Source organism: Pollicipes pollicipes, unplaced genomic scaffold, assembly GCF_011947565.3.
Source record: "Pollicipes pollicipes isolate AB1234 unplaced genomic scaffold, Ppol_2.1 Scaffold_3216;HRSCAF=3773_pilon_pilon_pilon, whole genome shotgun sequence".
In the NCBI taxonomy this organism is placed as follows: Eukaryota; Metazoa; Arthropoda; class Thecostraca; order Pollicipedomorpha; family Pollicipedidae; genus Pollicipes; species Pollicipes pollicipes.
The window spans coordinates 6,420,397-6,446,518 of NW_023596251.1; the positions used below are offsets into that span (position 1 = coordinate 6,420,397).

The 26,122-nt window shown below is 56.6% G+C and overlaps 2 protein-coding genes and 1 pseudogene across 2 annotated transcripts; 1 reads left to right on the forward strand and 2 right to left on the reverse strand.

Moving 5' to 3' along the window:
- Positions 1 to 404: 404 nt before the first annotated feature.
- On the forward strand, positions 405 to 2,077 carry LOC119091054 (calcineurin B homologous protein 1-like). Its single transcript, XM_037213771.1, is given in 4 exon segments — positions 405 to 590; positions 1,626 to 1,737; positions 1,740 to 1,815; positions 2,074 to 2,077. Coding segments are annotated over 4 exon segments (378 nt in total).
- Positions 2,078 to 3,766: 1,689 nt separating this feature from the next.
- On the reverse strand, positions 3,767 to 25,727 carry LOC119090932 (protein transport protein Sec23A-like; annotated as a pseudogene).
- On the reverse strand, positions 20,256 to 21,878 carry LOC119091055 (syntaxin-16-like). Its single transcript, XM_037213772.1, has 5 exons — positions 21,872 to 21,878; positions 21,054 to 21,181; positions 20,853 to 20,999; positions 20,586 to 20,771; positions 20,256 to 20,507 (listed from the first exon to the last, which is right to left on the reverse strand). The coding sequence occupies exons 1-5, from the start codon at positions 21,876 to 21,878 to the stop codon at positions 20,256 to 20,258; spliced, it is 720 nt and encodes a 239-aa protein (XP_037069667.1).
- Positions 25,728 to 26,122: the final 395 nt, after the last annotated feature.

Sequence of the window (26,122 nt, forward strand, 5' to 3'; positions counted from 1 at the left end):
ATGGAGCTTGCTAGGGTTATGTGTTATAAAGAACACTTGAGCCAAAGTTGCTTGTCTTCTCCACTTTTTAAAAAGTGGTTGGCATTGAGATTGGAAAGTCCCAATGGGTATGCATTGTTTTTGCTCAGCACATTTACATGCATGTCATAAATAAACGTGGGGCCTTTAAATGCCTGTAACCAAAGCCTGTATAATTTGAGCCATGTCGCCGACATTTTCCAAATGCTCATGAATGTCTCGTGAGAACATACTGCTTCTATCAATCTTTGCAAAGTCGTCTGTAAAGACTGACATGTTTAGTGCTGTTTGAAAACATGCGAATGGGTTTCTTTCTTTCCTAAAAGGTGTATTGTTTCAAGCACGACCTCATCTGCCGCGCACCTCCAGCTGCTATAAGCCGGCTGATGCTACCCGTGCCCGTATTCACGCCGAGCTAGATCGGGCGCCTGTGCAGCCGGCTCACGACGCTGAACACGTTCGGCGCCAACACGCTGTCGCGCGAGGACCTGCTGCGCATCCCTGAGCTGGCCATCAACCCGCTGGGAGACCGCAACGTGCACGCCTTCTTCCAGGACGGGTCGGTGAGGCGCGCCGCCGGGTATAGGGGCGCGACCGGCCTCACCGGTCCCGTCCTCATCCCCGTTCGCGAGCGAGGTGACGACGGCAAGCGGGCTCCAGGGAGGCCGTGGCGGGTGGGTGGGAGGGTGGGAGTGATGTATTCACGCCCCCAGTTCAACTGGGAGCGTGACGCAACGATCCCAGCGAGGTAACCGGTGTGCAAACTGCCGGCAGTGGGAAGAGCCAAGCAGGTGAAATGACACTGCATTCATGCAGGGGTGAGAACTGAGCAGAGAAAGCAGGGGTGAGCAGGGGTGAGAACTGAGCAGAGAAAGAAAGTAGTCACTCTTGGTGGTCACTCACCTAATTTCTAGCAAAAGGTCGGTCAGAAGTTGTTGATCTTCATGGCCATCAGTGAAGATCCATGATATATCTTGCATAATCTTGCATAATCTTATGTGTATGCCGCCGGCTTTTGTATGTTTGATAACGTTCGACTTGTTGACACCTTCGGCTTCCACGTGAGGGCCCGGGTTTGAGCCCCGACTGCACTATGGCCCTGATTGCTAAGGTGGCATGTGAGGCTGGTGTACATTGGGCTCTTTTTATCTAAAAAGTCATGGGATGTGCGTACGTAAGGTCTCATAAACAACTAACACGAGCATGCGAACAAGGAGACACGCTTTCCATGGACGTCTGCGATCGTGATATGGATGCCTGAGGTGGCGCTGACACCCGGGCCTTCCCACCGGCAGATCAACTTCCAGCTGACGCCCGGGCCTTCCCAACGGCAGATCAACTTCCGGCTGACGCCCGGGCCTTCCCACCGACAGATCAACTTCCGGCTGACGCCCGGGCCTTCCCACCGGCAGATCAACTTCCAGCTGACGCCCGGGCCTTCCCACCGGCAGATCAACCTCCGGCTGACGCCCGGGCCTTCCCACCGGCAGATCAACTTCCAGCTGACGCCCGGGCCTTCTCACCGGCAGATCAACTTCCAGCTGACGCCCGGGCCTTTCCACCGGCAGATCAACTTCCAGCTGACGCCCGGGCCTTCCCACCGGCAGATCAACTTCCGGCGGTTCCTGAAGACGCTGGCCATCTTCCGGCTGATACGGAAGGGGCGCGAGACGCGCCACAACTCGCGCGGCCAGAAGCTGCAGTTCGCCTTCCGGATGTACACCTGGACGGATATGACCTGATCTCGCCGGAGGTGCTGCTCTGCGTCCTGCACATGATGGTCGGCGCCAACATCAGGTGAGCACGTGTGACCTGATCTCGCGGGAGGTGCTGCTCTGCGTCCTGCACATGATGGTCGGCCCCAACATCAGGCGAGCATGTGTGACCTGATCTCGCGGGAGGTGCTGCTCTGCGTCCTGCACATGATGGTCGGCGCCAACATCAGGCGAGCACGTGTGACCTGATCTCGCGGGAGGTGCTGCTCTGCGTCCTGCACATAATGGTCGGCGCCAACATCAGGCGAGCACGTGTCCGGCCATTTTCCCGCGTCTTCAGGTGAGAACAGACCGCTGTCGGGTCATGGGACAGTAGCCTAGCATCAGCCTACCCGCCCCGAATCAGTCCTTAATCACTGTGTGGTCGCCGCCTAACAGCAGGTCAATAGGGCTCGACATCGGGTAGGTACGGGTTACTGTTCGGTCACTCGTCCGCACTGGCTCACAACAGGCGAGTTGGCCAACGGCTTGTCGCCTGCTCGGCATCAAGTGAGCATAGGTCTAGTCCCGCTTCCCGCCCGAGGATCAGGAACGGACCCGGGAACAGCCGACGAATCCAGACGTGCCCCGGCAGGTCAGGATCAGGTCAGACGTGCCCCAGCAGGTCAGGATCAGGTCAGACATGCGCCGACAGGTCGCTGGCACTTTTGGTCCCAACGACTTGCATAGTTTACAGTAGATGCAGGTGTTCAGAGACAGCGCGCGACGTATTGAGCAGATCACAATCCGGGGCATGTCTAACAGTGCTTCAGGCGTTCAAGAAACGACTCACACATACGCCTGTGCATGACATTTTAAACCTAGCTGTCAATCTGCAGTTTGCAAAAGTCCATTCGCAGTCATAACCTTACCAAGGCCTAAAACGCTCTAGTGCCTGAGCTTGAATGCGCATCATGGGCAGCTTACGTGATATTCCAACGCAGACGCGTGACCGAGAACTGTGACAAAGGATGGGCATATTGACGGCCAACAGCCTGCTCACCAGGGATGGGCATATTGACGGCCAACAGCCTACTCAACAGGGATGGGCATATTGACGGCCAACAGCCTGCTCACCAGGGATGGGCATATTGACGGCCAACAGCCTGCTCACCAGGGATGGGCATATTGACGGCCAACAGCCTACTCAACAGGGATGGGCATATTGACGGCCAACAGCCTGCTCACCAGGGATGGGAATATTGGCGGCCAGCAGCCTGCTCACTGATGCCTCCTGCCGGCCGGGGATAAATAAGCACAAGTTGCACAAGGCCCAAACTTGAGGACGATTGTCTGTATTCAAGATCGTGACATGGCAAATGGCGAAGCACTAAACGTTAGCCAAATAATGGCGACGTCAAGTCAAACCAGAATGCTAGTCTGTTCCAGTTTCACTATCACATTGCGTTTCAACGGCGGTGAGAGCCCCACATAATGCACGTGACAAGATACGACCAAAATGGTCATACATTGTCACCTGCGTTAGGATTAGTATGCCGGCTTTGAGCCAATGCGCTAGACAGCATGCGTCCGTGTCAGCGGGTGGCCAATGGCGCAACACCGCACGAGCGCGGCCGCCCCCCGGCAGGAGTCTGTGGAGCGGGGTCGGTATTCTTCGGGCGCAGAGCACGTGACTTCTGAGCTGCTGTCCGCACGCGCCAAGCCGTGCACGATGATGATCATAGTATGTATTGCTCGGGCCCGCGCGTGCGATCGGTGGCGCGCTCCGGTCGCCTTCCGTTCCGGTCGCCTCCCGTTCCGGTCGCCTTCCGTTCCGGTCACCTTTCGTTCCGGTCGCCCTCCGCTCCGGTCGCCTTCCGTTCCGGTCACCTTCCGTTCCGGTCACCTTCCGCTACGGTCACCTTCCGTTCCGGTCGCATTCCGTTCCGGTCGCCTTCCGTTCCGGTCGTCTTCCGTTCCGGTCGCCCTCCGCTCCGGTCGTCTTCCGTTCCGGTCGCATTCCGCGATGGATCCATATATTTAGGAGACAAGGCGTATAGCGTAGCATTGTATATTGATACTGTTGTAGGCGCCTAACTGTACGATAAAGTATAGCACGAGCGAGATTGAAAATCTACTAATAAACAGCAGTTCACATCACACGTTACCCACATCCAACAAAATAACACCGGCTCGCAGCCAGATCACACGCTACCGAACCGTCGACCCCAGTGCAGCTGATCGCTTGTCACTGGGCAATAGCTGAACCAAGTCACTGGACCAGCACCACCGTTGCCGTCCCACTGGACCAGCACCACCGCCGTCGTCCCACTGGACCAGCACCACCGTTGCCGTCCCACTGGACCAGCACCTTCGCTGGCCACGTCTCATCGGACGGGCGCCGCAGCTGCGGAAGAGGCCTCCTAGGCCTGAGAGGAGACGGCCAGCTTCTTGAGGTGCTCCATGAACACCTGCAGGCTGACGTCGTCGGTGAGCACCGGTGCTCCGCCCTCCTGTCGGCACGCGCCGCGTCAGGTTCCGCCCCTCGAACCCGCGCCAGGGGGCGGTCAGTCAGCTGACCATGCCCTGCCTTACGTTGGCGCGGCTTCTGGAGATCACGCGCCAGTCAGGCACGTTCTCAAGCTAAGATACATCAGTGTAATGTCTCCAGAATGTTAGAAGACCGACCAACTGTGAACTGACTAATTGCGTGCGGCGTCTAGTCCAACAACGTTTGCGAATTATCACACAACAATTTCTGTCAAGAACGCATTGCAAGCGCGAATGCAAATGATAATGAACAATACAACCTTACGTTAGGCTACAGGGCCTCCTTACACCCCGCCTTAACGGCCAATGATGGCAATTCACTTGAATTTCCACTTCACATCAAATGATAAAGCTCGGTCACGATCGTAGAGACACAGTCGCGGTGGGGATGCTCTTTTCAGGAACCAGCGTGCGCCACCACCTATTCAACGACCACCACCGAGCGCTTCGGGACCACGACCGAGAACGGCGCGGAGGGCGCCGCCGGAGGACGGCAGGATCAGCGGGAACAGGGTCATCGCCGCCGGACCAGTCGCCTCGGTCTGGTCGCCACCAGCCGCTCTCGCACACCAGTTATGTACAGCAGGGCGAGTCCGTGAGGTACCGATACAAAGGCGGAACCAGACAGCGCAGAGTGGTGGAGTGGTGCGCCCCACAGAAGCGCCGCATCCCAACAACACGGAGAGGAAGAGAGGACGGGGCGTCGAAGGCCCAATGAAGACCCAGAAACATAGCAGGATGAGCTGGGGGAGACCGCCAGAGAGCATGCAGCGTGCCCCGAAACCGGCCCACACCGAGACAACAAATAGTCAATACTGTACCCCTGATGAGCTGATAGCCACGTCCTGTGGGGGGAGGTCAGCTGGTGACAGGGTCACGTGACCTGGGGGGGGGGGGGGGGAGGGCCGCGCACCGGCGGAGCCGGAGGACGGGTGGCGCGGAGCCCTGCCATCCCGCCGCCGACCGCCCACGCGCGGACGCACGCCGCAGACGCGCCACAGCCCAGGAGTCGAGAGCTATGTGCGTTCGCGTGACACCAGCCTGGTGCGACTTCCCACCGCGGAACATCTACGACACGCCGATGGACAAGCCAAAGCGCCGTTCGGACACGCACTGACAATGCGTCCCATGCGCCCAATCAATCAACTCGACCTCGCTTGACATGTTACCCCGCTAAGCTGAGGCTTTACAGCCTCTGGAACATGAATAAAACGGGTGCCATCCCACCGGAAAGTACACCTTACGTTAAACGTGCGTTTCAGATTACGTCTTCACTGGCTCTGAGTACTAACACTGACGTCTATCTACACTGGCGCTGGCACTGAGTACATCCCCCACAAACACAGCGGCTTTCCATCTGCTGCGCACACCAGCATAGACCAGCGGCTGTTGCGCCTGCTCGACTGGGCCCAGCACCGCCAGGGCGCGGCCTCGCCGAGCCGGACCCGGCCATCCCCGCCGACGGCGCGGCATGCCCTGCGCGCGCAGTGCACCCTCCTGGCCGCCGAAGGCGTATATGATGTGCGTCAGCAACGGGTTCACCTTATGCAGCAGGAACCGCGCTTGTTGGTCAGCAGAATACCCGCCGTGGGTCAGACTGCGCGATGTTACCCAATCACGGGTTTTCAGGCCACCTGTGGCGGGTGCCACAGCAGTTCATCGCGGTGGCGGTCGGGGTCTGCACGCACGAGTCTGCCTACACTGGTCTGACACGGCTCCTCAATGGCGCGCTCTGCGATCTGCCGGTTCGATCACCACAGGCGGGCGGTGCATCGGTGGGCGGTTCGGCAACGACTGCTGCGACACACCAACCACAGCGGCACAGGCTTCGTTTGAGCAGGCACCGCGGCGGCGACTTCACCCATCCCGCGCCGCCGACGGCCCTTACGGCCGCGGCACGGCTCTAACAACAGAGGCGGGCGTCGTAAAAAAGCCACTCCAGCACGGCCGAGTGAGCCTTCCCGACGCGGCGCGGGACTCCGGCTCTCTGCACCGTCCGACAACGCCGGGCTCCGCCGGGCCGGTGCCGCGCCGCGCACCTGCGGCCCTGTTCCTTGTCGATGTAGCGCGGCATCGGGAAACGCGTCTGCAGGATCTCCTGCGCATCGTTCACCGGCGCCTTCAGCAGCTGCTTAAGGTTCTCGTACCCGGGCAGCTCCTGGTACTTGGCGGCGCGCCACTGCGCAATCGTCTGCAGGACAGACAGAGACGTGGGGCACGTCACCAGCCACACGGGCCGCGGTGCGGCGACGTCTGCAGGACAGACGCGGTGACCCTCAGGGCCGAGCTCCGCGCTCCAGCCTCGCCGCCGGGTCAACAGGCCGGGACTACCCCGCCGGCTGGCCCTCCCCTCCCTCCGGGCCGGGCTCCGCGCTCCAGCCTCGTCCGCCGGGTCAACAGGCCGGGACTACCCCGCCGGCTGGCCAAACACATCTCCACTCATTACGCAGGCGAGAGCATCACCGCAAACAAGCGACGCATAGTGCCGCCAACCGAAACAATCAACATGGTGACCATCACGAGACAGCGCTCCGCTGGGCCTGTCTCCCACGCGCTTCAGCTGGCGCACGCACGCGACAGCCGGCCGCTGGGCGTTCTCACGTCCCGGGCTCACCTCGCCGTGGAATATGGGGATCTGGAAGAACGTGTCCATTAGCAGGACATGGCCGGGCTGGATGCTGCTCGTGTCGGGCAGCACCAGTTCCGGCGGCCCGTTGAAGCTGTAGCTGTACCGAATCAGCGGGATCATGATCAGGCTCTGCGTTAGGTCCTCCCGCATCAGCATGTGCCTGCAGGGACCAGAGGTCGTCGTGAGCGCGCAGTGGGGCGGCTTGTGACGGCTGCTGCTCACGGACAGCACGAGTTTGCCACTTGTGCTCTCGAGCGACATGGGTGGGTGGATGCTGTGATTGGCCACCCCTGGATCTAACGTCGATGTCTGCTAGACAAACACTTAAATGGTCGCGCCTGCATCACGCTCGATGTTTTGTCCGGACAAATAGGCCATCCAAATACGAGAGCTCCCACAGTGTTACAGTTTCCACCATTTTTACGCGCCTTTCATGACCTTCCCGTTATTTTCACATTTCCGCTGCTATTGCACACATGCATAGCAACCGCCATCCGCACAGCCCGGTCCATCGTGGCACCCCAGCCGGGGGAGCAGCGTCTCGTGCCCTGACAGGACGTCCGATACCCCAGCCGAGGGAGCAGAGTCTCGTGCCCTGACAGGACGTCCGATACCCCAGCCGAGGGAGCAGCGTCCCGTGCCCGACAGGACGTCCGATACCCCAGCCGGGGAGCAGCGTCTCGTGCCCTGACAGGACGTCCGAGACCCCAGCCGGGGGAGCAGCGTCTTGTGCCCTGGCAGGACGTCCGAGACCCCAGCCGGGGGAGCAGCGTCCCGTGCCCTGACAGGACGTCCGCGATCCCACACGGGGGGAGCAGCGTCCCGTGCCCTGACAGGACGTCCGCGATCCCAGACGGGGGAGCAGCGTCCCGTGCCCTGACAGGACGTCCGAAGACCCAGACGGGGGAGCAGCGGTCTCGTGCCCTGACAGGACGTCCGCGATCTCCCAGACGGGGGAGCAGCGTCCCGTGCCCTGACAGGACGTCCGAGACCCAGACGGGGGGAGCAGCGTCTCGTGCCCTGACAGGACGTCCGCGATCCCAGACGGGGGAGCAGCGTCTCGTGCCCTGACAGGACGTCCGAGACCCAGACGGGGGCAGCGTCTCGTGCCCTGACAGGACGTCCGAGACCCAGACGGGGGGCAGTGTCCCGTGCCCTGACAGGACGTCCGAGACCCAGACGGGGAGGGGGGGGGGGGGCAGCGTCCCGTGCCCTGACAGGACGTCCGAGACCCAGACGGGGGGAGCAGCGTCTCGTGCCCTGACAGGACGTCCGAGACCCAGACGGGGGGCAGCGTCTCGTGCCCTGACAGGACGTCCGCGATCCCAGACGGGGGAGCAGCGTCCCGTGCCCGACAGGACGTCCGATACCCCAGCCGGGGAGCAGCGTCTCGTGCCCCGACAGGACGTCCGATACCCCAGCCGAGGGAGCAGCGTCTCGTGCCCCGACAGGGCGTCCGATACCCCAGCCGAGGGAGCAGCGTCCCGTGCCCGACAGGACGTCCGATACCCCAGACGGGGAGCAGCGTCTTGTGCCCTGGCAGGACGTCCGAGCACTCACCGGTAGAAGCTCGTCTCGTCGGGCAAGTTGTTGAACACCTGCAGGAGCGGTGAGCGGCACAGGTGGAACATGAACTGCGGGTACGGGCTGAAGTTCTCAGACAGCTGGAAGCTGTTGGGGTCGTCCTTGCTGCACTCGCCGAACTTTTGTACCAGCCGGATCAGCATGCGGTCCACCTGTGGTGCCCAGGTCGGATCGCACCAGGTCAGGTGGGGTCAAGTTGGGTTAGGTCAAGTTAGGTTGGGTCAGGGCAGGAGGTGGCGTCTTTTGACATGGCATGCGGGTTCGGGCGCGGGCACAAGGCGGAACAATTTCGGAGAAACATCATCGCCCATAGTCCCCCGGCCGGCGGGGGCCAGTCCAATGGGATACGAGCCTAGACTGTCCTCTCTTGCTCTACCTCTTCACGCGGGTGACAGGCGAGTTCCAAGTTCAAGTTTTCGGCAGTGGGCTTCCACCACGCCATCTCGTTCTTTCTGGTAAAAACAGGACATACTCATTGTTCAGTGGTATATCCGGCTAATTTTGTCGGCACTCGGCAAACAAAGAGGGGACAACATATGGGTATATCAAGCATTAGCAACTAACATTCATAGGAAAGCGTTACATGTCCATTAAGTCAACACCTCTCACACTTACGCTTTGACCAGGCGTTTTTACGTCCGGCCATATGGGCAGGACACTAGTCTTCAGATCGCGCTGTACAAGACCGGCGCCCGGTCTTGCGCGGTACGGCCGCGTGGCCGGGCCGCGGTCGTGGCGCCGCCCGCTGGGCGCGACCTCACCCAGCGAACCACGTCCTGGCCGTCGGCGCTCTTGGCCCTCCACACAGCCATCCGGCCCATGGTGACGGCCGCCGCCTCCGAGCCGAAGCCGGCCGAGATGTGCTGCATGCCCGTGGTGGCGTCGGCCCAGCCGCGGGCGAGAGACGGCGTCACCTGGAGTCCGCGGACGCCCGCGACGCACCCAGCCACGCCCCGTCCGCCGGCGCAACGGTGGCCAAGTGACCAGGAGAGGACGTTGGCCCAGCCAGCGGACGTGATCCGACAGCGCCAGAAAATGACATCTTTGCGCGGTTCGCCACACCGCAGCCGGCCGCTGATCTGAACGTGGACCGTGCGCATGGTGTGCGTGCCTGTCCGCACCTCGAGCGGGCGCAGTGGACTCACTTCCTGGCGATGGTGGTGACGCGGACCCGCTTCTGGCCGCTGGAGTGCTGGTACTGCGTGATGAACTGCAGGCAGCCGCGGCCGCCCTGCGGGATCGGCGCCCCGTGCTGCCGGCCGGGTTGCGGGTCAGCGTGCCACACGAGACACGGGTCACAGTGAAGCACTGAGGCAAAGTACACGACGGAACACGGCCACGCACGGGTCACGCGTGAGGAGCTCAGACCCTGAGGTGTGCTCAGACGCCTCCAGCACCTGGTGCGGCGGCGGGCCCTCACCTGGTTGACCACCTCCAGCACGATAACGCGCGTGGTGTTGGGCGTCAGCGAGCAGAACCCCCACTGGGACGCGCCGCCCACGCCCACCTCGACCCCGCCCACGTTCGGCGCCGTGTTGTTCATCGACACGCACGGTCCCAGGCAGCCCGACACTGGCGAATGGTCAGCTTAAGTGGTGAATCACTAGTAATGACGCCCTGGGACTTGCCACCGAGTACGGGGTCCAGATACAGGCAGCTGCACAGGCAACCGAGCACAACACACGAGGACTCGCGCAGGGGAGACAAACAACAATAAGAAGTCAATGTGGGGGGGGGGGGGGCATGGAGTCAGTGGCTTACGAAGGCCTCTCACAGCTGCTCGGGATCAAGTAAAAGTGACACGGCTGCGGACGGTTCGGCGATTTGTTGCCGGCACCACGCAGTCGCGTTCTGGTTAGTTCGTTCAGCTGCTGCTGTCGCTGACAGACTGGGTTCTTACCCTTGATCTCCCGGGAGGTCTTCACCTCCACCACGGCGTTGAGGGCCATCTTGTACTCGCTCCGCTGATCCTTGGGGAACACCCGCTGGAAGGTCTGCTTGGACAGCGACGAGTTGAAGGAGTCGCCCATCACCATGTGACCCCTGCCGAACCAGACCCACGCGCAGCGGTCACCAGCCGCGCCCCATACACGGACGCAGCGACGGCACGCCGTGCCTGCGCCTCCCCGAGAACTAGCCGTCCCGGCGTGCCCCCGGTGACACCCCGCCCGTGGCCACCCCGCAGGCCCGCTGACCCGCTGAGGTTGCAACAGTGCTCCAGCTCCATGAGGCCGGTCTGGTCCCGATGACACCCCGCCCGTGGCCACCCCGCAGGCCCGCTGACCCGCTGAGGTTGCAACAGTGCTCCAGCTCCATGAGGCCGGTCTGGTCCGGTGACACCCCGCCCCGTGGCCAGCCCGCATGCCCACTGACCCGCTGAGGTTGCAGCAGTACTTCATCTCCATGAGGCCGGTCTGGTTCCGGCGTGCAACTGCAGATGTCCACGGTGTGGCCATTGTTGGCCGCGCGGCCCGCCAGCGCCTCGTAGTGCTTGATGGCCTTCTTCATGTACTTGGCGTTGTCCTTCTCGATATCGTTGTGGAACCTGCACCAGCGGGCCGAAATGAGCGGGCCATCTGAGGTTCTGCGGTCTCACGCTTAGCACCATCACCGCACTGGCTAAGGTAAACTAAAGCATCAGACGCGCGACCTCGCCAGAGTCCCACTTTGTAGGACAAATGGACGGCGCACGGGCGTAAAAGAGCGTCGCGCGAGGTCTGCCAGAACCAATGGTAGCGAACTCCCATTGGCAGCAGCAACCAAGAGACCAATGGCTTGGCTGACGGCCACACTACGGTTGATAACTGCAGCTGATGGCCACACCAAGGTTGATATCTGCAGCTGATGGCCGCAATGCGGCTGATAACTGCAGCTGACGCACCCTCACAACCCACTGACCTCGAGGGACGGCCAGCTTGATGGCCAGAGATCACCAGCTGCTCACTAGAGGCGAGCGTCCCAGCCGCCGCCGGCCGCCGGTACCCCGTCCGAGGGGGGGGGGGGGGAGCTCACCTGATGGGGTTCTTGAGATCATCGTTGAGCACCATGCCCGGTCCCTGGGAGCACGCGCCGCCCACGAACAGCATGATCCGCCCACCAGAGTTGGGGAATGTGCACTGAAAGCGCGCCGTGCCAATGGACGTCAGGCCCGGCCCGGGACGCCACACCGCGCCGCCCGGCGGCCGGGCCGGCAACGAGGCCGGCTCTACCAGCCGGTAACGGTGAATACTGTCAGTGACGGGAAGGCCAAGAATAGGAAGGCAGAAAGATCAGAGCAAAATGATGTTCGACAGAAAAGAACGTACAAAATTAATCAACTCAGATGGTGTTGACATTAGATGGGAAAATAGACCAAAGCACTGACTGGAGGAGAACCAAAGCCATACTGGAATACATATGCCATTAATGAGTGCATGCTTATAAGAATGTGCATGAGGATTTCCTGATTAATCGATCTACGAAGCTTGTAAGATACCCTACATAAAAAACAGGTAATAAAACAACAATACCAAATCACCATATCCCAGTCCCGACGAAACTCGCAACGATAGCCACCACCAAGAACAGGTAGTCCACCATGATACTAAACCACCACATCCCAGCCAAAATCAGCTTAAAATGGTAGCACTGTACATGACTTGGTATTTCCAAAGATGGAAACGGCCATCAAACCACTTTGGATACCATAGAAATAAGCAGAGCTATGTGGTAATGATACTCAAGCCCAACATCCCATGTAAGGAGTTAGTCATGCAATCCAGTTATGTCTGTCGTTGTTATGCCAAAACCGAACGTGGATCGGGACGTCACAAAGTGGCTGGCATTGCACGTGACTTGGGCGCCCAATGGCGCGAGGCCGGGACAACACAGCACGAGCACAGGCTGCCCGACAGGCGTTTACCCTCGCGAACGGCTCCTTAGAGGAGGAGTCAATCCCTAATGACACCTGTAGATCAGAGAACAGTTGCACGTACCAGTCCGGGAGCAGAGAACAGAAAAGCAAGCGAGCAGAGGAAAGACAGGAAAGACTTGAGATACACTAGCCCTATCTGTGGCGCGACATACCACACCATGTCGTTATCAGGCGCCATGTACAGCTCAATCTTGGTTAACTCTCAAATGCATCGCGTCCGTCAAATTAGGCTGCGCCAGATGGCGCTGTTAAAACCAGCACAGAACGTGTCAATCGGCCAGTGTCACGTGCATTATTTTCGCCAATCAGCAATGACTACTCGCATTTCGAGTGCAGACGGGGTTTTCCTGGACAGCTAGTGGCGCGGCGCGTTATGGACAGCTACTGACCTCGAGCAGACTGACGGCGATGGAGAGCGCGGCGCCGGTTGAGCGCAGCGGACGTTTGGCCTGCGGCACCGGCCACGGGTCGCGCTGCAGCTCGCCCAGCAGGTCCGTCAAGTTGCTGTCGCACTTGTGCAGCGGCTGCAAGAATCTAGCACCGACGCCGGGCGGGTCAGCAGCGGCGGCAAGACAGGTCAGGCTCCCCGGGCAGGGGCCACGGCGGATACATGGGGGCTTGGCGATGCACTATGCTGGGATGAAACCGCGCCTGTGCGTCACTGGTTTGAATATCAAAGTTTGACGACGACGATGCCTCCGATGACATGCATATTATATATATATATATATATATATATATATATATATATATATATATATATATAGTTATGGTTATGTAAACCTAAATATTAAATATATAATTTACTTTGTCATGAGCGCAAAATTCGCCCAATTCTCGCATCAGAAGCTGTGAGACTCAGTGCCAAGGAACAAAAAAACAGCCATGAGGGTCTCGCAATCATGAGCTTACACACAAAAGAAGGCGTGGCCTTGGTCCGTCACCGTTTTGTGTGCCGATGTTTTTAAGTTCATGCACCCATCACCCAACCAACACAACGGCGTTGGTACAAGAGACGAGGTTGAATACAACGCAAATGACAAGGTGGCAGTTACGCAACAGAAATTCAGGCTCTCATTTAAGACTGAGTATACCATCCCCAGTGAGGTTCAGCAGCATGCTATGACTGTAACAAAATTCCCTTGCAAAACTGGCCCAGATCCGAACCCGCAAGCAAACCGCGTAGTCTGTACCACCACCCAATAGGATGGATCCAAAGGTCTTCACACTTGTAGACCGCGACGTACCACCATCACGTAAGACTTGTGAGTACGACCGCACCGCAGACTGTATAGAGGCACAACTGCAGTGCGTGTGTTTGTGTCCCGCCATAGGCATCCGTTGTGCTTGTCCTCCTGAGCCACCAAACGTCAACCGAGGTGCGGCTGAGGCAACTCCTCTTTCGACGAGTCGGGTAACTAACTCCTCTTTAGACTGATCACCCAGCTCGACTCCTCGTCTCTCAGCCTCCCCAGCCACGAGCGCGAGGATCCAGCCTCCGACATGGCGGCCGGGTACAGCCTCCGACACACGCCGCGGTGACCACCACCTCCGCCAGCGCCATGCACTCACTGGTTGCCAGCTAACCTATTGAGCTGCGCCTGCTGCTGCTGCTGCGGCTGCTGCGGCTGGCCGGGCTGCTGGGGCGCGCGCGCCTGCTGCGGCGCGCCGCCGCGTCCGATCCCCAGCATGTCCTGCACCTGGCGTGCCGTCACGTCCTTGGTGCCGCGGAACACGAACGACTTGGAGCAGCCGTCGCAGCCCAGCTCGTGCACCTGCCGCGCGGTCGCGTGTTACAGGCGGTACCACACTGCCGCCAGCTGCAAGATGAAACTTTTGCTGGAAACGGTTCATGAATATATGGCACGTGTTCGGCGCGGCTCTTCCGTCTCAGCGCCAGGTAAGTTCACATTGGCGCAGATCAGTCCCGCCAGTCTCTCAATGGCAAAACACTTGTCTGAGCTCGTTGCCTATGATGTCACAAGCACGTCACTGACGGACGACAGAGCCTGTTGCGACTCCGCTTCCAGCGACGGCCGAAGCAACAGTGGCGGGGAGCCTCTCTGCCAACACCAGTGTGCTCTGCCGCTTGACCGCCGTCCAGCGACTCGTCCTCACACCCACCTGGACCATCTTGCCGAAGGTGATGAGGCCGACGAGCGCGTTGGGCGGCATCAGGCTGAGCGACATCTGCAGCGACTCCTTCAGTGCCGCCAGCTCGTCCTCATCCACACACGTGTCCACCACCAGCAGGAAGATGGGCGGCATACACTGCGCCCGCTGCCGGGGCCGGGACGGACGGACGCAGCGTCACGGCGCGGCACGACAGACCGGCGCCGGGACAGTCGCGGTGGGGCCGTTCGCGGTCCCTCCCAGCGCGACCGTCGGTGGGGGCGACACGCGGCGGGTTCGGGCCCCATGCCATGTGGCTGCGTCCAGCAGGCCGCAGCGGTGCATAGGGACGGCACGTGGCGGGTCCTTATCCCACCAAAGGTATAAGTGTTTGCACTGGTCGGGCCGGCGTGTGACCCGGTAGCAGTCACATCCTCAAGTGGGGTAGACGGACTCGCTGCATCTACCGCACTGCAGGCTGCCGAGCAGGATCCGCCCAGAGTCGGTCGAAGGACAGTGAAGCGCCGCCCAATCACACACACCGCCACGCATAACCTGCACCTACCACCCTGCGCTCGTGTGACGGACGAGCCACAGTCGCGCCACCCGTGCGTGCAATCGGTCTGGCGTGTCATGGACAACGGCGAGGAGCCTGCCGTCAGTGTCTTGTGCCACAGCGGGAGTGTCTAGGGTGATGGACTCCACACACACTGTGTAGGACTTTCCACGAGGGTGTGCCTTGCCTCGCAGTCTGGCGGCCACATCACAGCACCGCACTCGGCGTACATCGGGGAAGGGCCCCGTCACGCCACTGACGCAAGAGCCGGCGCCAGGTCCGCCGATGGCCGGCGTCGCAGCACGGCGGACCTACCGTGATGGTGTACTCGATGGTGGAGAACTGCGGGATCAGCTCGGCCGGCTGGTGTTGCTCCGTGATGGAGGCGTACTGCGGCGGAAACTGGCGGCGCGCGAGGCCAGCCCACGTCACACACGGCCCCCGCGTGCCACGGGCCGCAGCGCCACCGGCGCCGCGCCGCACCACACCCATCGGTCGGCGGCACGCTCGCACCGGCGGTTCCGACACCAGCCACATCAATGAGCAGCATTATAATTACGGCTGGATGGCACTTCCATGTCGGAAAATGACGCACTGTAATACGACACGCAAATGGCTTTTTATTCATACATTATTACATTTCAAGGGCCATCCAAGACACCTAATTACATGCAAACTAAGTGAAACTGAAGAAAATAAACGAATAACATCGGGTTTATCGCATTCCATTTCGGTCAGTGAACCTTAGTAAGCCTCGCGAACGGAAAGCACAGGCTGGGCAGACGGTATAAAAGTTAGACATGTTAAGCAGACCTCGAAGTCTGTTCGTACCAGGGAATTAGCCAACTCGGCCCTCAGTAACATTGCATCCACTTGCCTTCTTAAACCTATCCGTGCAGTTACGTTTCATATCACCGAACACGAGCCACGGCAACACTCACCTGGTTACGCTGAAAGCAGAAGTTGCAGACCCAGATTTTGGCGCGGTAGTCCACCTGGCAGCACGGGTTGAGGATGGCGCGACAGTTGGTGCGCGTGCACACCACGGGATCATACTGCACCGGCTGGAGGTCTGGCGACGACAGGCGAGGCCGTCAGACAGGGGTCAGGCTATACGTCAGATGACTACGTCGCGCCGGACGGTCAGACGTCTGGTGATGCTGAACTGACCCAACCATCCGGCCAGGGATCTGATGATAATGAACCGGTCAGATCATCCGGCGGAAGGTCTGGTGATAATGAACCGGTCAAACCATCCGGCAAGAGGCCTGGTAATGCTGGAGGACCGGAGCCTCCGGCAAGAGGTCTGGTAATGCTGGAGGAACCAAACGAGCAGGCCACGGTCGGTGTTTCGTGCAGACAACACTAGTGTTCCAGCTGAACACAGGTCGGCTGTGGACGGGCCGTGGGGCCGCCCGTGCGCACGTCCGCGGCGCCAGCCCCACCTGGCCTCTCCTTGAGCGGGGTATAGAGTGCCGACACGGGCACTACCAGGCGCGTGGCCTCCAGCCGGCTGGACGGCCAGACGTTCCACGTCAGGCGCACGCCGTCCCGGTCCTCCTGCTGCTGGATAAACTCCTGGTACGTCGCCATCGCTCACTGCAAGACAGAGGGCAGAGTTAGGGCCCCTGATTTGGCGCGATCGCCCACCATGACCCGCAGGGCGGGCCACCGCACACGAACGGGTCCTCTGCAGCCGGACCCCCGCCGACGGCGGCAGGGCAGGAGTTCTGCCGCTTGGGAAGATGTACGGTCGCACCACGCTCGACTGGCGAGGTAAACAAACAGCTTTCCTGTGGGGTAGGAGGCGAGGGCGATGATGTCCATCCCTCGATATGTCCGGCACCCCAGGGTCTTTAGCGGTTTCCCGGTCCGACCGCTCAGTGCGGGAAAAGTATCGCACATCGCGGCGGCGCGGTGACGCCAGACCGCCACCCCGCCGCTCAGTGCGGGGAGAGCATCACACATCGCGGCGGAGCGGTGACGCCAGACCGTCACCCCGCCGCTCAGTGCGGGGAGAGCATCGCACATCGCGGCGGAGCGGTGACGCCAGACCGTCACCCCGCCGCTCAGTGCGGGGAAAGTATCGCACATCGCGGCGGGGCATCGCGCATCGCAGCCCTTCACATGATGGTTTGGATATCGCCCGATAGAGGGCTACCGTAGCCGATTCCGCCCGTCTCACCCGACGAGTGACGTCACGCGGTACATCGCTGCCCTAGTTGAGCGGCTGTGGATGGATGTGGACAACGCTTTGTTGGAGCACACAAACTGTACCGCGTCAGCACGACCTCGGCAGCAGGCGCATTAAATAATTCAAAACTTTGATCTCTGGCCCGTGGCATCGGAAATAGCCGGTTACTCGGCAGTAGCTGCGCGGTAATCGTGGAAGGCATTTCGGGTGCCCGCTGTTTGGTATTGCGGGCTATGAACAAAATCCGCGGTACTTGGTTCCGTTGTTTACTGTATGTGTTGGTGATGTTTCCCAACTAGTTTTTGTTCAGGAAATGATGACTGATGTGTAAGGCTGACTGATTTGACGAGTGCTCCAGGTAGACGCGCATGTAGATCTCCAGCTCCTGCCACGCTAACCTATATTATTGGTGGTTTATTTGGCTGTTTCCCCTCACTTCTCCAATTGCAAATGCTTTCACACGCTCTCACAAACAGGGCTTATTCCGAACTTTACATGCCTTTCCTCTCAAATAGATGGTGGGGGCCGTCTCATCAGCTGAATCCGGATACTACTCCATGGTCAGACACGTTCAATGGCCCAGCCTACAAACAATTCGTTTCAATTAGGTCCCTTTAAAACGGGGGCGTAGTTTCCCAAGATAAGTTGGTTGGCTGAGCGATGAAAAACAACGAAGAGCACCGCGATAACATGCCAACAGCTTGGTTTCACTCCGAATTTGGCTCGCTTTTCATAAATCTGCAGACTGCAACCCAAATCACGGCGGGGGATGAGACTGCTGCAACTGAATGCGGAACCGCACTCCCGGTTGCAAGTAAATAGGGAGTAAAAAAGCAAGCGTTGACTGCGAACGTATTTCACCGCCTGCCACAGGTCATGCAAAACACTACGCACGTGCCACGCTGAAAGGCGTTGGTGATTCACCATCTCAACAGTGGAGCTGAGTGTATGTCACTGAGCTAGTTTGCCATATATAAGCGGGATAAATTGGAAGAATCGTGAGCTTGCATTCGCCATCCACTTCATCAACCTTAACACGCTTTATTTCTTTTACGCCTCAGAACCTCCTGAATGTAGCATTTGGGATCCAGCAGCACCAGTCTGGGGTTTATCGAGACGGGTGCAGGGCGCGCCTGAGGGGCGATGGGGGCATGTTGGTTAGTGATTAGGGTGCTCGTCTCCGGACTTTTCTGTTCTGGGATGTAGTCCTGGCCACACTACCACCGCATCCCACGTACCTAATGCCTGATAAATACGCAACAGAGGCGTTCTGACTCGAAATGGCCGTGACAGCCGGTGAGACGTTAAGCCTCGATCGGTGTTACAGCCCGTCCGACAAACGGACCGACGACCACCAAGTTCGCAATGCTTCCGCTCAATCACTGTACATATGTGGGAATAATAATGTGCAATCGGTTGGACGCGGAGCCCGGGCACACAGGCCCGCCCAGAGGCTGCCCAGCTGACGGTCCGGCCGGCAGCCACGCCCGTGGCGGGCCGGCGAACGAGGCAGCCCGGCCGCCAAATGAAGAGCGCACGCCGCGCGCGCCGTCCATCGTCCGAAAACGTAGCCTCGCCACACGCGCGCGAGGCCCGTCGGTGGGGCGGCCCGTCCACGGTCGAAACACTACCAGCTCAGTCGGGTGTGCTGCCATTTTCGCGTCAGAGCCCGAGGCCCCTGACACGTCGGACATCCCAGCACTTCGCCCGTGCTGGACCGGAGCTGCCTCCCGCCCCCCCCCCCCCCCTCTTCCTCCTTGGCCCCCTCCTTCTTGACGGGTGTCTTAATGGAAGTGTCTCGTATCAATCAGGCGACCAGCACCGGACAGGATGCCTCTGCCCGTTTTCTTCAGCGTCCAAATGCGTCGAACTGGGATCCCTGTGCCGTTTATTTAACCCGCTACCCTTGGGACCTTTTGGGTCGTTGAGTGGCTCCGCGTTGATCCAGGGTCAACCATCCCGGTCAGAGGGCCTTCGGCGTCAGAGAGGAGACCAGTGTATCACGTGTATCAATAGTAGCCGGTAGGCAATCAGAAAGTGGACGGAAAGGACCCTCAGCCCAAATCGGGATGTCCACGGGGTCTTCAGTCTTGGCTGAAGCCTCTGTTGGAGCTCTAGACTGGACTTTACAATTCTGCACTTTGCGAATCTGGACGTTGCACGCCTGGACCTTATAAATGCCCCCAATGGGCACGAAATGGGGCATGCTGGACGTTATGAACACTGGATGTTGCGATCCTGGACGGTATGAACACCAGACGTTGCAATCCTGGACGTTTTGATGGCTCCCCGGAATGGTTTCATCAACTGGAGCCACTTTTTGAGTCTCCTAGTGTTTGTATCCTGACCAAGTCCTGGAAACTACAGTGCGTAAAATTTACACTGCTCAAATATCTCATGTCATTCACACGCGTGTTTTTATAGTCCAGTGATTTCAGGTAAGTCGGGTACAATGAACAATGCCTCTGCCTATTTGTAGGAGCTGAATAAAACAGTCAAATTATAGCAGTTGACATTGTCTTCAGCTAAGGTTGGTTTGAGGCGCACGTCCATCATTGACCATTTTGAGGTCAACGTCGCCTTTGTATCAGTAAGGAATGCACAGAATATTCCAGAGCCCGTGTACACCTTGACGGCAATCATCCGGAATGCACCAGCGAAAGCCTGGTAAAAGCAACGTCGACCAATTACCACGCGCCACGCCACTAACGATCCGCCAACTGCAGCACGTTACCATCACTTCAACGGTCACTAGTCACTAGCAATCGAGCCACATCCATTCCTACGCAATATTTGAATGGAGAAGAAGGCAGGAGGGCGGCTTTAAGGAAAACATCGGAAACGGTCAACAGCGACAATAGGCACAGCCGCTCCTATGAACGCCGCCCGGGACGCACGACCAGTCTGCTTCAATTGGCAAGTCGCCAGCCTCTTTCCCCTCCGAGCACCCCTAGCCTCGAACAATCGCTTCCGATTGCACGTCAACGCTGCCCGGCGCCGCTGGTCTATGACTTCACCGAGATGAGGATGATGAGGAGCAGCACGATGAGCCCAGCCAGACCGAAGATGCAGGACATCTTGCGGCCACGCCGCTGGTACTGGTCGGCCTTCTGCAGCTGCCGCAGGCCCTGCGTCACCTTCACCTGGGTGTTGTCCACGTTGACGTCGATGCGGTCGACGAGCTGCGCCTGACCAGCCACCATGCTGGCGAGATCGCGAAAGATGACGTTGAGCTCGGTGATGGAGCGCACCAGCTCCTGGACCTCGCGGTCGCGCTGCTGCAGCGCCGCGCTGCTCTCCTCCAGCTGGAGCAGCTCGCGCTCGCTGAGCGGCGCGCCGTGCTGCATGAACGCCCGGTCCTCCTCGCCCGCGTCCGGCGGCACGCTCTCCTCTAGCATCATGGCGTCGAAGTAGCTCTGCGAGCGCTGCTCGCGCTGCTGGTGCCGGCGCAGGTACTGCCCCTGCGAGCTGCGAAACTCGCCGCTCAGCTCTTGTAGTCGCGTGGCCAGCGCCAGCACCACCTGGCGGCAAAGGCGCGCGGCCGGCGGCGGCTCAGCGCGGCCAGCGCGCTGAACCAGCAGCAGGCTGCGCTGTGCGCGTGCCAGCGCCGCCGTGATGTCGTGCTGGAGCGCCTCGATCTGCTGCTCATCGGCCGTGCTATCGTCGAGCGTGGGCCGCGTCAGGTGGCGCTGGCGCAACGCGTCCAGCTCGTGCAGCCTCTCCTGGACGTCGCGCGCGGCAAACTGCACCTGCTGCACGGTGGCCAGCCAGGGCGGCGGCGGCGCACCGGCTTCCAGGTCGGCCTCGCGCGCCACCAGCGCCTCCGAGTCGGACGTGCCGTGCGCCGAGTACATGTGACGCGTCTGCTGCGCGTTGTTGCGCATCAGCAGGAAGACGTCGGTGAGACTGCGCGAGGCCATGGCGGCGGCGCCTGAAACAGGAAACAGACAGCTGGCGCTGACGCTCACTGTTTCAGGCGGCCGCCGCCAGGGCCGAGCGCTCAGCCCGCCGGTCTTGGTAGCATTGCTTTACGACCGATGTCGCCAACTAAACAAACAACGAACACTACAATACGTATGCAAGAAGAGCTTGTCCACATATGTGCTTGATTGGGCAGAACCCACGTCACTGTGTGACAATAAACGGTCCTTAGCCTACAAATCGAGTGATCCATACTACCATATCAAGCAGACCAAAACTTCCACGAGACCGCAAAATTCGCCTTTATCGCCAGACGCAGAAAATGCTTAGAACAACTACGACGTCACCACTTTCCCCGGATAGTGCTGCTTCAGGACCTGCTGTACCAAAATATCCCGAAAAGCTGCTGCACTCAGTCAAATGACAACCCATGGTGTTGGTCACATCTGCGAATCTGCCGCTGATTAATAAAGCCAGACGCACCACAAGATAGGAAGGTACGCACGAACTCAATAAACACAACTATGAAAGCAAATAACCAGGTGGCCCGGACAAACTGATGACGTCACTGACTTGTGCATCAACACACAAAGGAAGCCGACTGGTGCTCCCAATACCATCATCGATCCACCAGATCCCAGGGGCTTGGCCACTGGCGGGGGCGGGTGGAGGGAGGATAGCGTGCCCACGGTGGCCGTACCGACCATACTGTTTCCAAATTCAGATCCCTATTCCTCGGTACACCGTCGCCCTAGCACCATTGCTTGGACCTCAGCTCGTCAGTCTCGTGCCATGTTTGGTGACGCCACCGCTAGAGCTACGACATGTACCGTCACCCGTGAATAAACGAAAGGTCGTGTTTCGATTACTTGTGTTATGAGCGAGGCCGCTATGCCAGCGAATACCACCTGAACAAGGACAAAATTACAGCATGAGCAGGCTAACCCAGCCCATCCCGGTATCGGCATCACGCTTACAAAGAGCTCATGCCTTTGCATCCACTCATCACAGTTTGTGGTCTTCAGCAACCTGTAGCGCCTCCTTCTGAACAGTGAGCTGGAACTGCTATTGAACTAGGGTGGGAGTGAAATAATACATCACAAGGCCATAGAAGAGTGGGAAATTCAAGTTACAATGTTGGAACTTGTGAGTCAGTGAGATATGCACAAGCAAACAAATACTTGCATTTCAAATTGTCATGAATGTAATATCAGAAACATGACAAAAGTGTTTTTATAACATTCCAGCCCATGACAGTGAAAAATAATGCATTAAATAATAGCATTTCATAATAGTGTAATGAGCATGAAAAACTATGTAGCACCAATGTTTTTATGCTGTACTTTGTGCATCCCTTCCACATGATTTTTTTAATGCAAAAGAAAGCAAAGGAATTCAACAACAAAAAACAGCAAGCAAAAATGCAAAAAGCATTCAAATACAAAACCTTGGACTCCTCCATGTCAGCACATCACCAAATCAAATACCACAGCAATACCTCCAGCTTCTGTTAAGACAGGGTCAGGAAGTATGAATATCATGTCATTGTTTCTTGCACAATAACAATGCTTATTTCCATGAATGTAACCTAACTAGGCTTAACCTAAAGAAGCCCAACCTTCTCATTCTGTCTAACATATTTGTGTCACAGCAGGATTTGTGAGTCACTGATTTTTGCAAAGTTCCTACTGCCACTTGTCACAAATTTAACCAACTTAGGCCACCTCAGAGTAGCCCATATGCTGAACATCATCCTAAGTCACCCAACTATTTCTTGCCACAGCACTTGTGATAAAAACATGATAAAGCTCATTTTTAGCTGTTTTCAACTTGTATTTTGCTTAAATTAATTCATGTCAGCTTGTTGACAGCAGATGGTTAACAACACACAAGTAAAAACCCCTCAAGTCACCTTGAACAACTTATTCTGACTGTCATGGTTAGCCTCTGTCAAGGACAATGGTGAGTATGTTCCACAAAACATTCTTTCTCCTCCAAATATAACTTATAGATGGCCACAAAACCATTTTTGCTGCAGTCTCAGGTGCAACAAGGGCATCCATTAAGGTTTGGTCATTCATATTTAATGACTTAAAGTTTGAGATGTTGGCTTCACATTTCAAATGGGATGGTCTATTTGCTCAAAACCATACCAAAACCAGGGAATCACAATTTGTCTTATGAACAAAACCTGATACATTTAAACAGGAACTGAATGCATCTGGTAACAAATATGATGAAAGCAGGTTAGGTTTGCAATTAGTCACTCTACAGGAGAAACTGCATTTTAGGGGCAGGCTTCTTTCTGCTCCCCCTACATGAAAAGTCAGTATATCTTGTATGGTTTGCTGACAAACAGGGTCATGCAATCCACCCATAAGATACAAATAACAACCATACCCACAAGCCTACAAGCTAAAATGCATTTTGCTAACAAACACTTCTGTATTAGCTGCGTCAGGTCCATGCCAAAGCTATGTACAGCAAGATAATATAATGCTGTGAGGTACTGAAACTGGAGTGGCTTAGATTTATCATTAATGAGCCCCACCATGAACCAAAAAACGGCTAACTGAGGGTTTCGCACAGCAAAAATGGCAGTAAAAATGAGTTTGGTACTTCAAATTGTCTCCTTCATTCCCCACAAATTGTTCTCTCTTGGGTGGTGTCAAACATGTTTAGGCAGCTGGTGAATGAATCCAAGTTATGTATGAAATATTTGTAAGCTTGAAGTTGGATAATTTTGCACAGAAATTCATCAAAATTTTAAGCTATAGATGATGTCTTTAAAGATGACTTGGAAAGGGAGGAAAAATGAAGCTGCATCACACTCACATGAGGTCAAGAGAAACAAAAATAACCAAATAGATATTGTGACATGCTGTATGTGCATGCCTTGGTGATTGTGCATGTACTGTTGGTGTCACATGCAGTAGTGGCTTGCATGATGGTTGTGGCTTGCATGATGGTTGCTTGGCTCATGTAGTCATGGACATGGTTGTTGCTGTGTGCTGCATGCCCTTATGCTAGCCCCCAAGGCTGCATGATGTGTATGGCTTGTTGCCAGCTATTGACCCCTTTGCATGTTGTGCAGGTTGAGTGTCTAGTTCAAGAGTGTACTACTTCCTGAATAAACCATAGTTTGGCAGTTGTCACAATATAGACTTAAAGATAGTTGGTCAACTTTTGTAATAAACTAGATTGATTGGACATCTGTGAAAATGAGTGCTTACATTGACCTTCAGCTTATAGATTTCATTCAGGAGGCATTTCTTGAATTTTCCACTGAAATATTTTATGGGTGGTGCAATTTAGTGGTCAAGTTTTTTGGGGAAAAGAAATATATGGAGTGAAGTTCTCTATCAGGCTTTTCTGGTGTTCACATCAGGCTTTGCTTTCATGCAGTGTTTTCATTGTGTGATGCCCAAAATTGGGAATTTGTGAGAACCTTGCATTTGGCATACAGCTGAAAATTGTGATGCCATCCCCACCTATTAAAATGGCACAAAGCCAGTGCTAAAGCCAGATGTGAAACATGGCTCTGAATGACTGCACCCCAGGGAAATCATAAATTTGACAAGCATACAGCCAACTTGAACATCACTCCAAAATAACTACACTGTAAGGCAATTGTATAGCTAGCATGGTATCAGTAGGGCTGCGGGGAAAGGCATCACCTGTGGTTTAATTCACTGTCAAAGGTTATTTTTGAATGTGGGCAGTCCAGCTGGGCATTCACCAGCCTTCTAACCGCTACAGAATACCTGAGCCAAATGTTTGACCACATTCTCTTTCTCAGATTGTGCATGTGCAGTATTTTCTTCAAATTCAGAACTGTTCATGATAGAATGAAAAACAGACAGCAATTTGTTCCGGGTTTCATTCCACATCCATATTTAAGATCCACTTGGTTGACGTATTTCTCATGATGAGCACACACATTCTCAGCACAACTCAAAAATTGAGCCAGAGCAGCCAAGGACCTAACAAGCACCTCTCACAATTTTGTTGGCACATCACATCTGCATCACAGATGAATATCAGCTACGAACATTCAACTCCACTACATCTCCATTCTCTGTTTTCTCTGAGGAATAAAGCTAAAACTATTATATATTGTCTTATCTAGGAATATCACAGCTTCCATTTTGCTTCACCATGGCTTAAATCATTAAAAGTGGATTGTTTTTTACTGGAATCCTTACCACCTACCAACCATATGGTTGAGAACTGAAATACCTACCTATCATATGGCTGAGAACTGAATTACCATCATGTTTACAAGACGCAAACACTGACTGAATTTAAATCCGTACAAAAAATTGACTCTGGCTCGGCCTAGCCGAATAACTAAGCCACCCACAGCGCAGTTCTTCAGAACTGCGCTGAACACCGCCTGGAACCCATTGAAACCGCACGGAGTACACAAACATTCACTCAGTACCTACCAAATAGGGCAAAACTTCTTGTATGTACTTGTCAGACTCAAGAGTATGCCTGCTTGATGTACAAAGACTCCCCACTCAACTCCTCGACCTCCGGTGCAAGGGCCGACACCTCTGGAATAAGCAGAGGGCTGTTTATCCATTGAAGTTCCACGTATTATTGCAACGTGATCGAACACGCAGTGCAGTTAAAGGTTTTCCTTGCTGAAGCGCTATGATTGGTCAAAATATTACTGTGAACGATATGATTGGCGTAGGGGAGGCCTGTTTGGTTAAAAAGTCAAGATAAACGGATTGCGAATATCACGCACGGCGCGGCAGTGTCATCTGCGACCACGTCGATAAATGTGAGCCATGTTACCAAAAAGCCTTTAGTAAATGAGTGTTGCAGACATTTTGCCTTGGAAAGGACATTAAAGCATTGAGTGTACGATTCCCAAACAATCTGCACTGTTCGGTATCTATACCATACCAGGATATTTACATACTCCAAACCATCTGCTGTT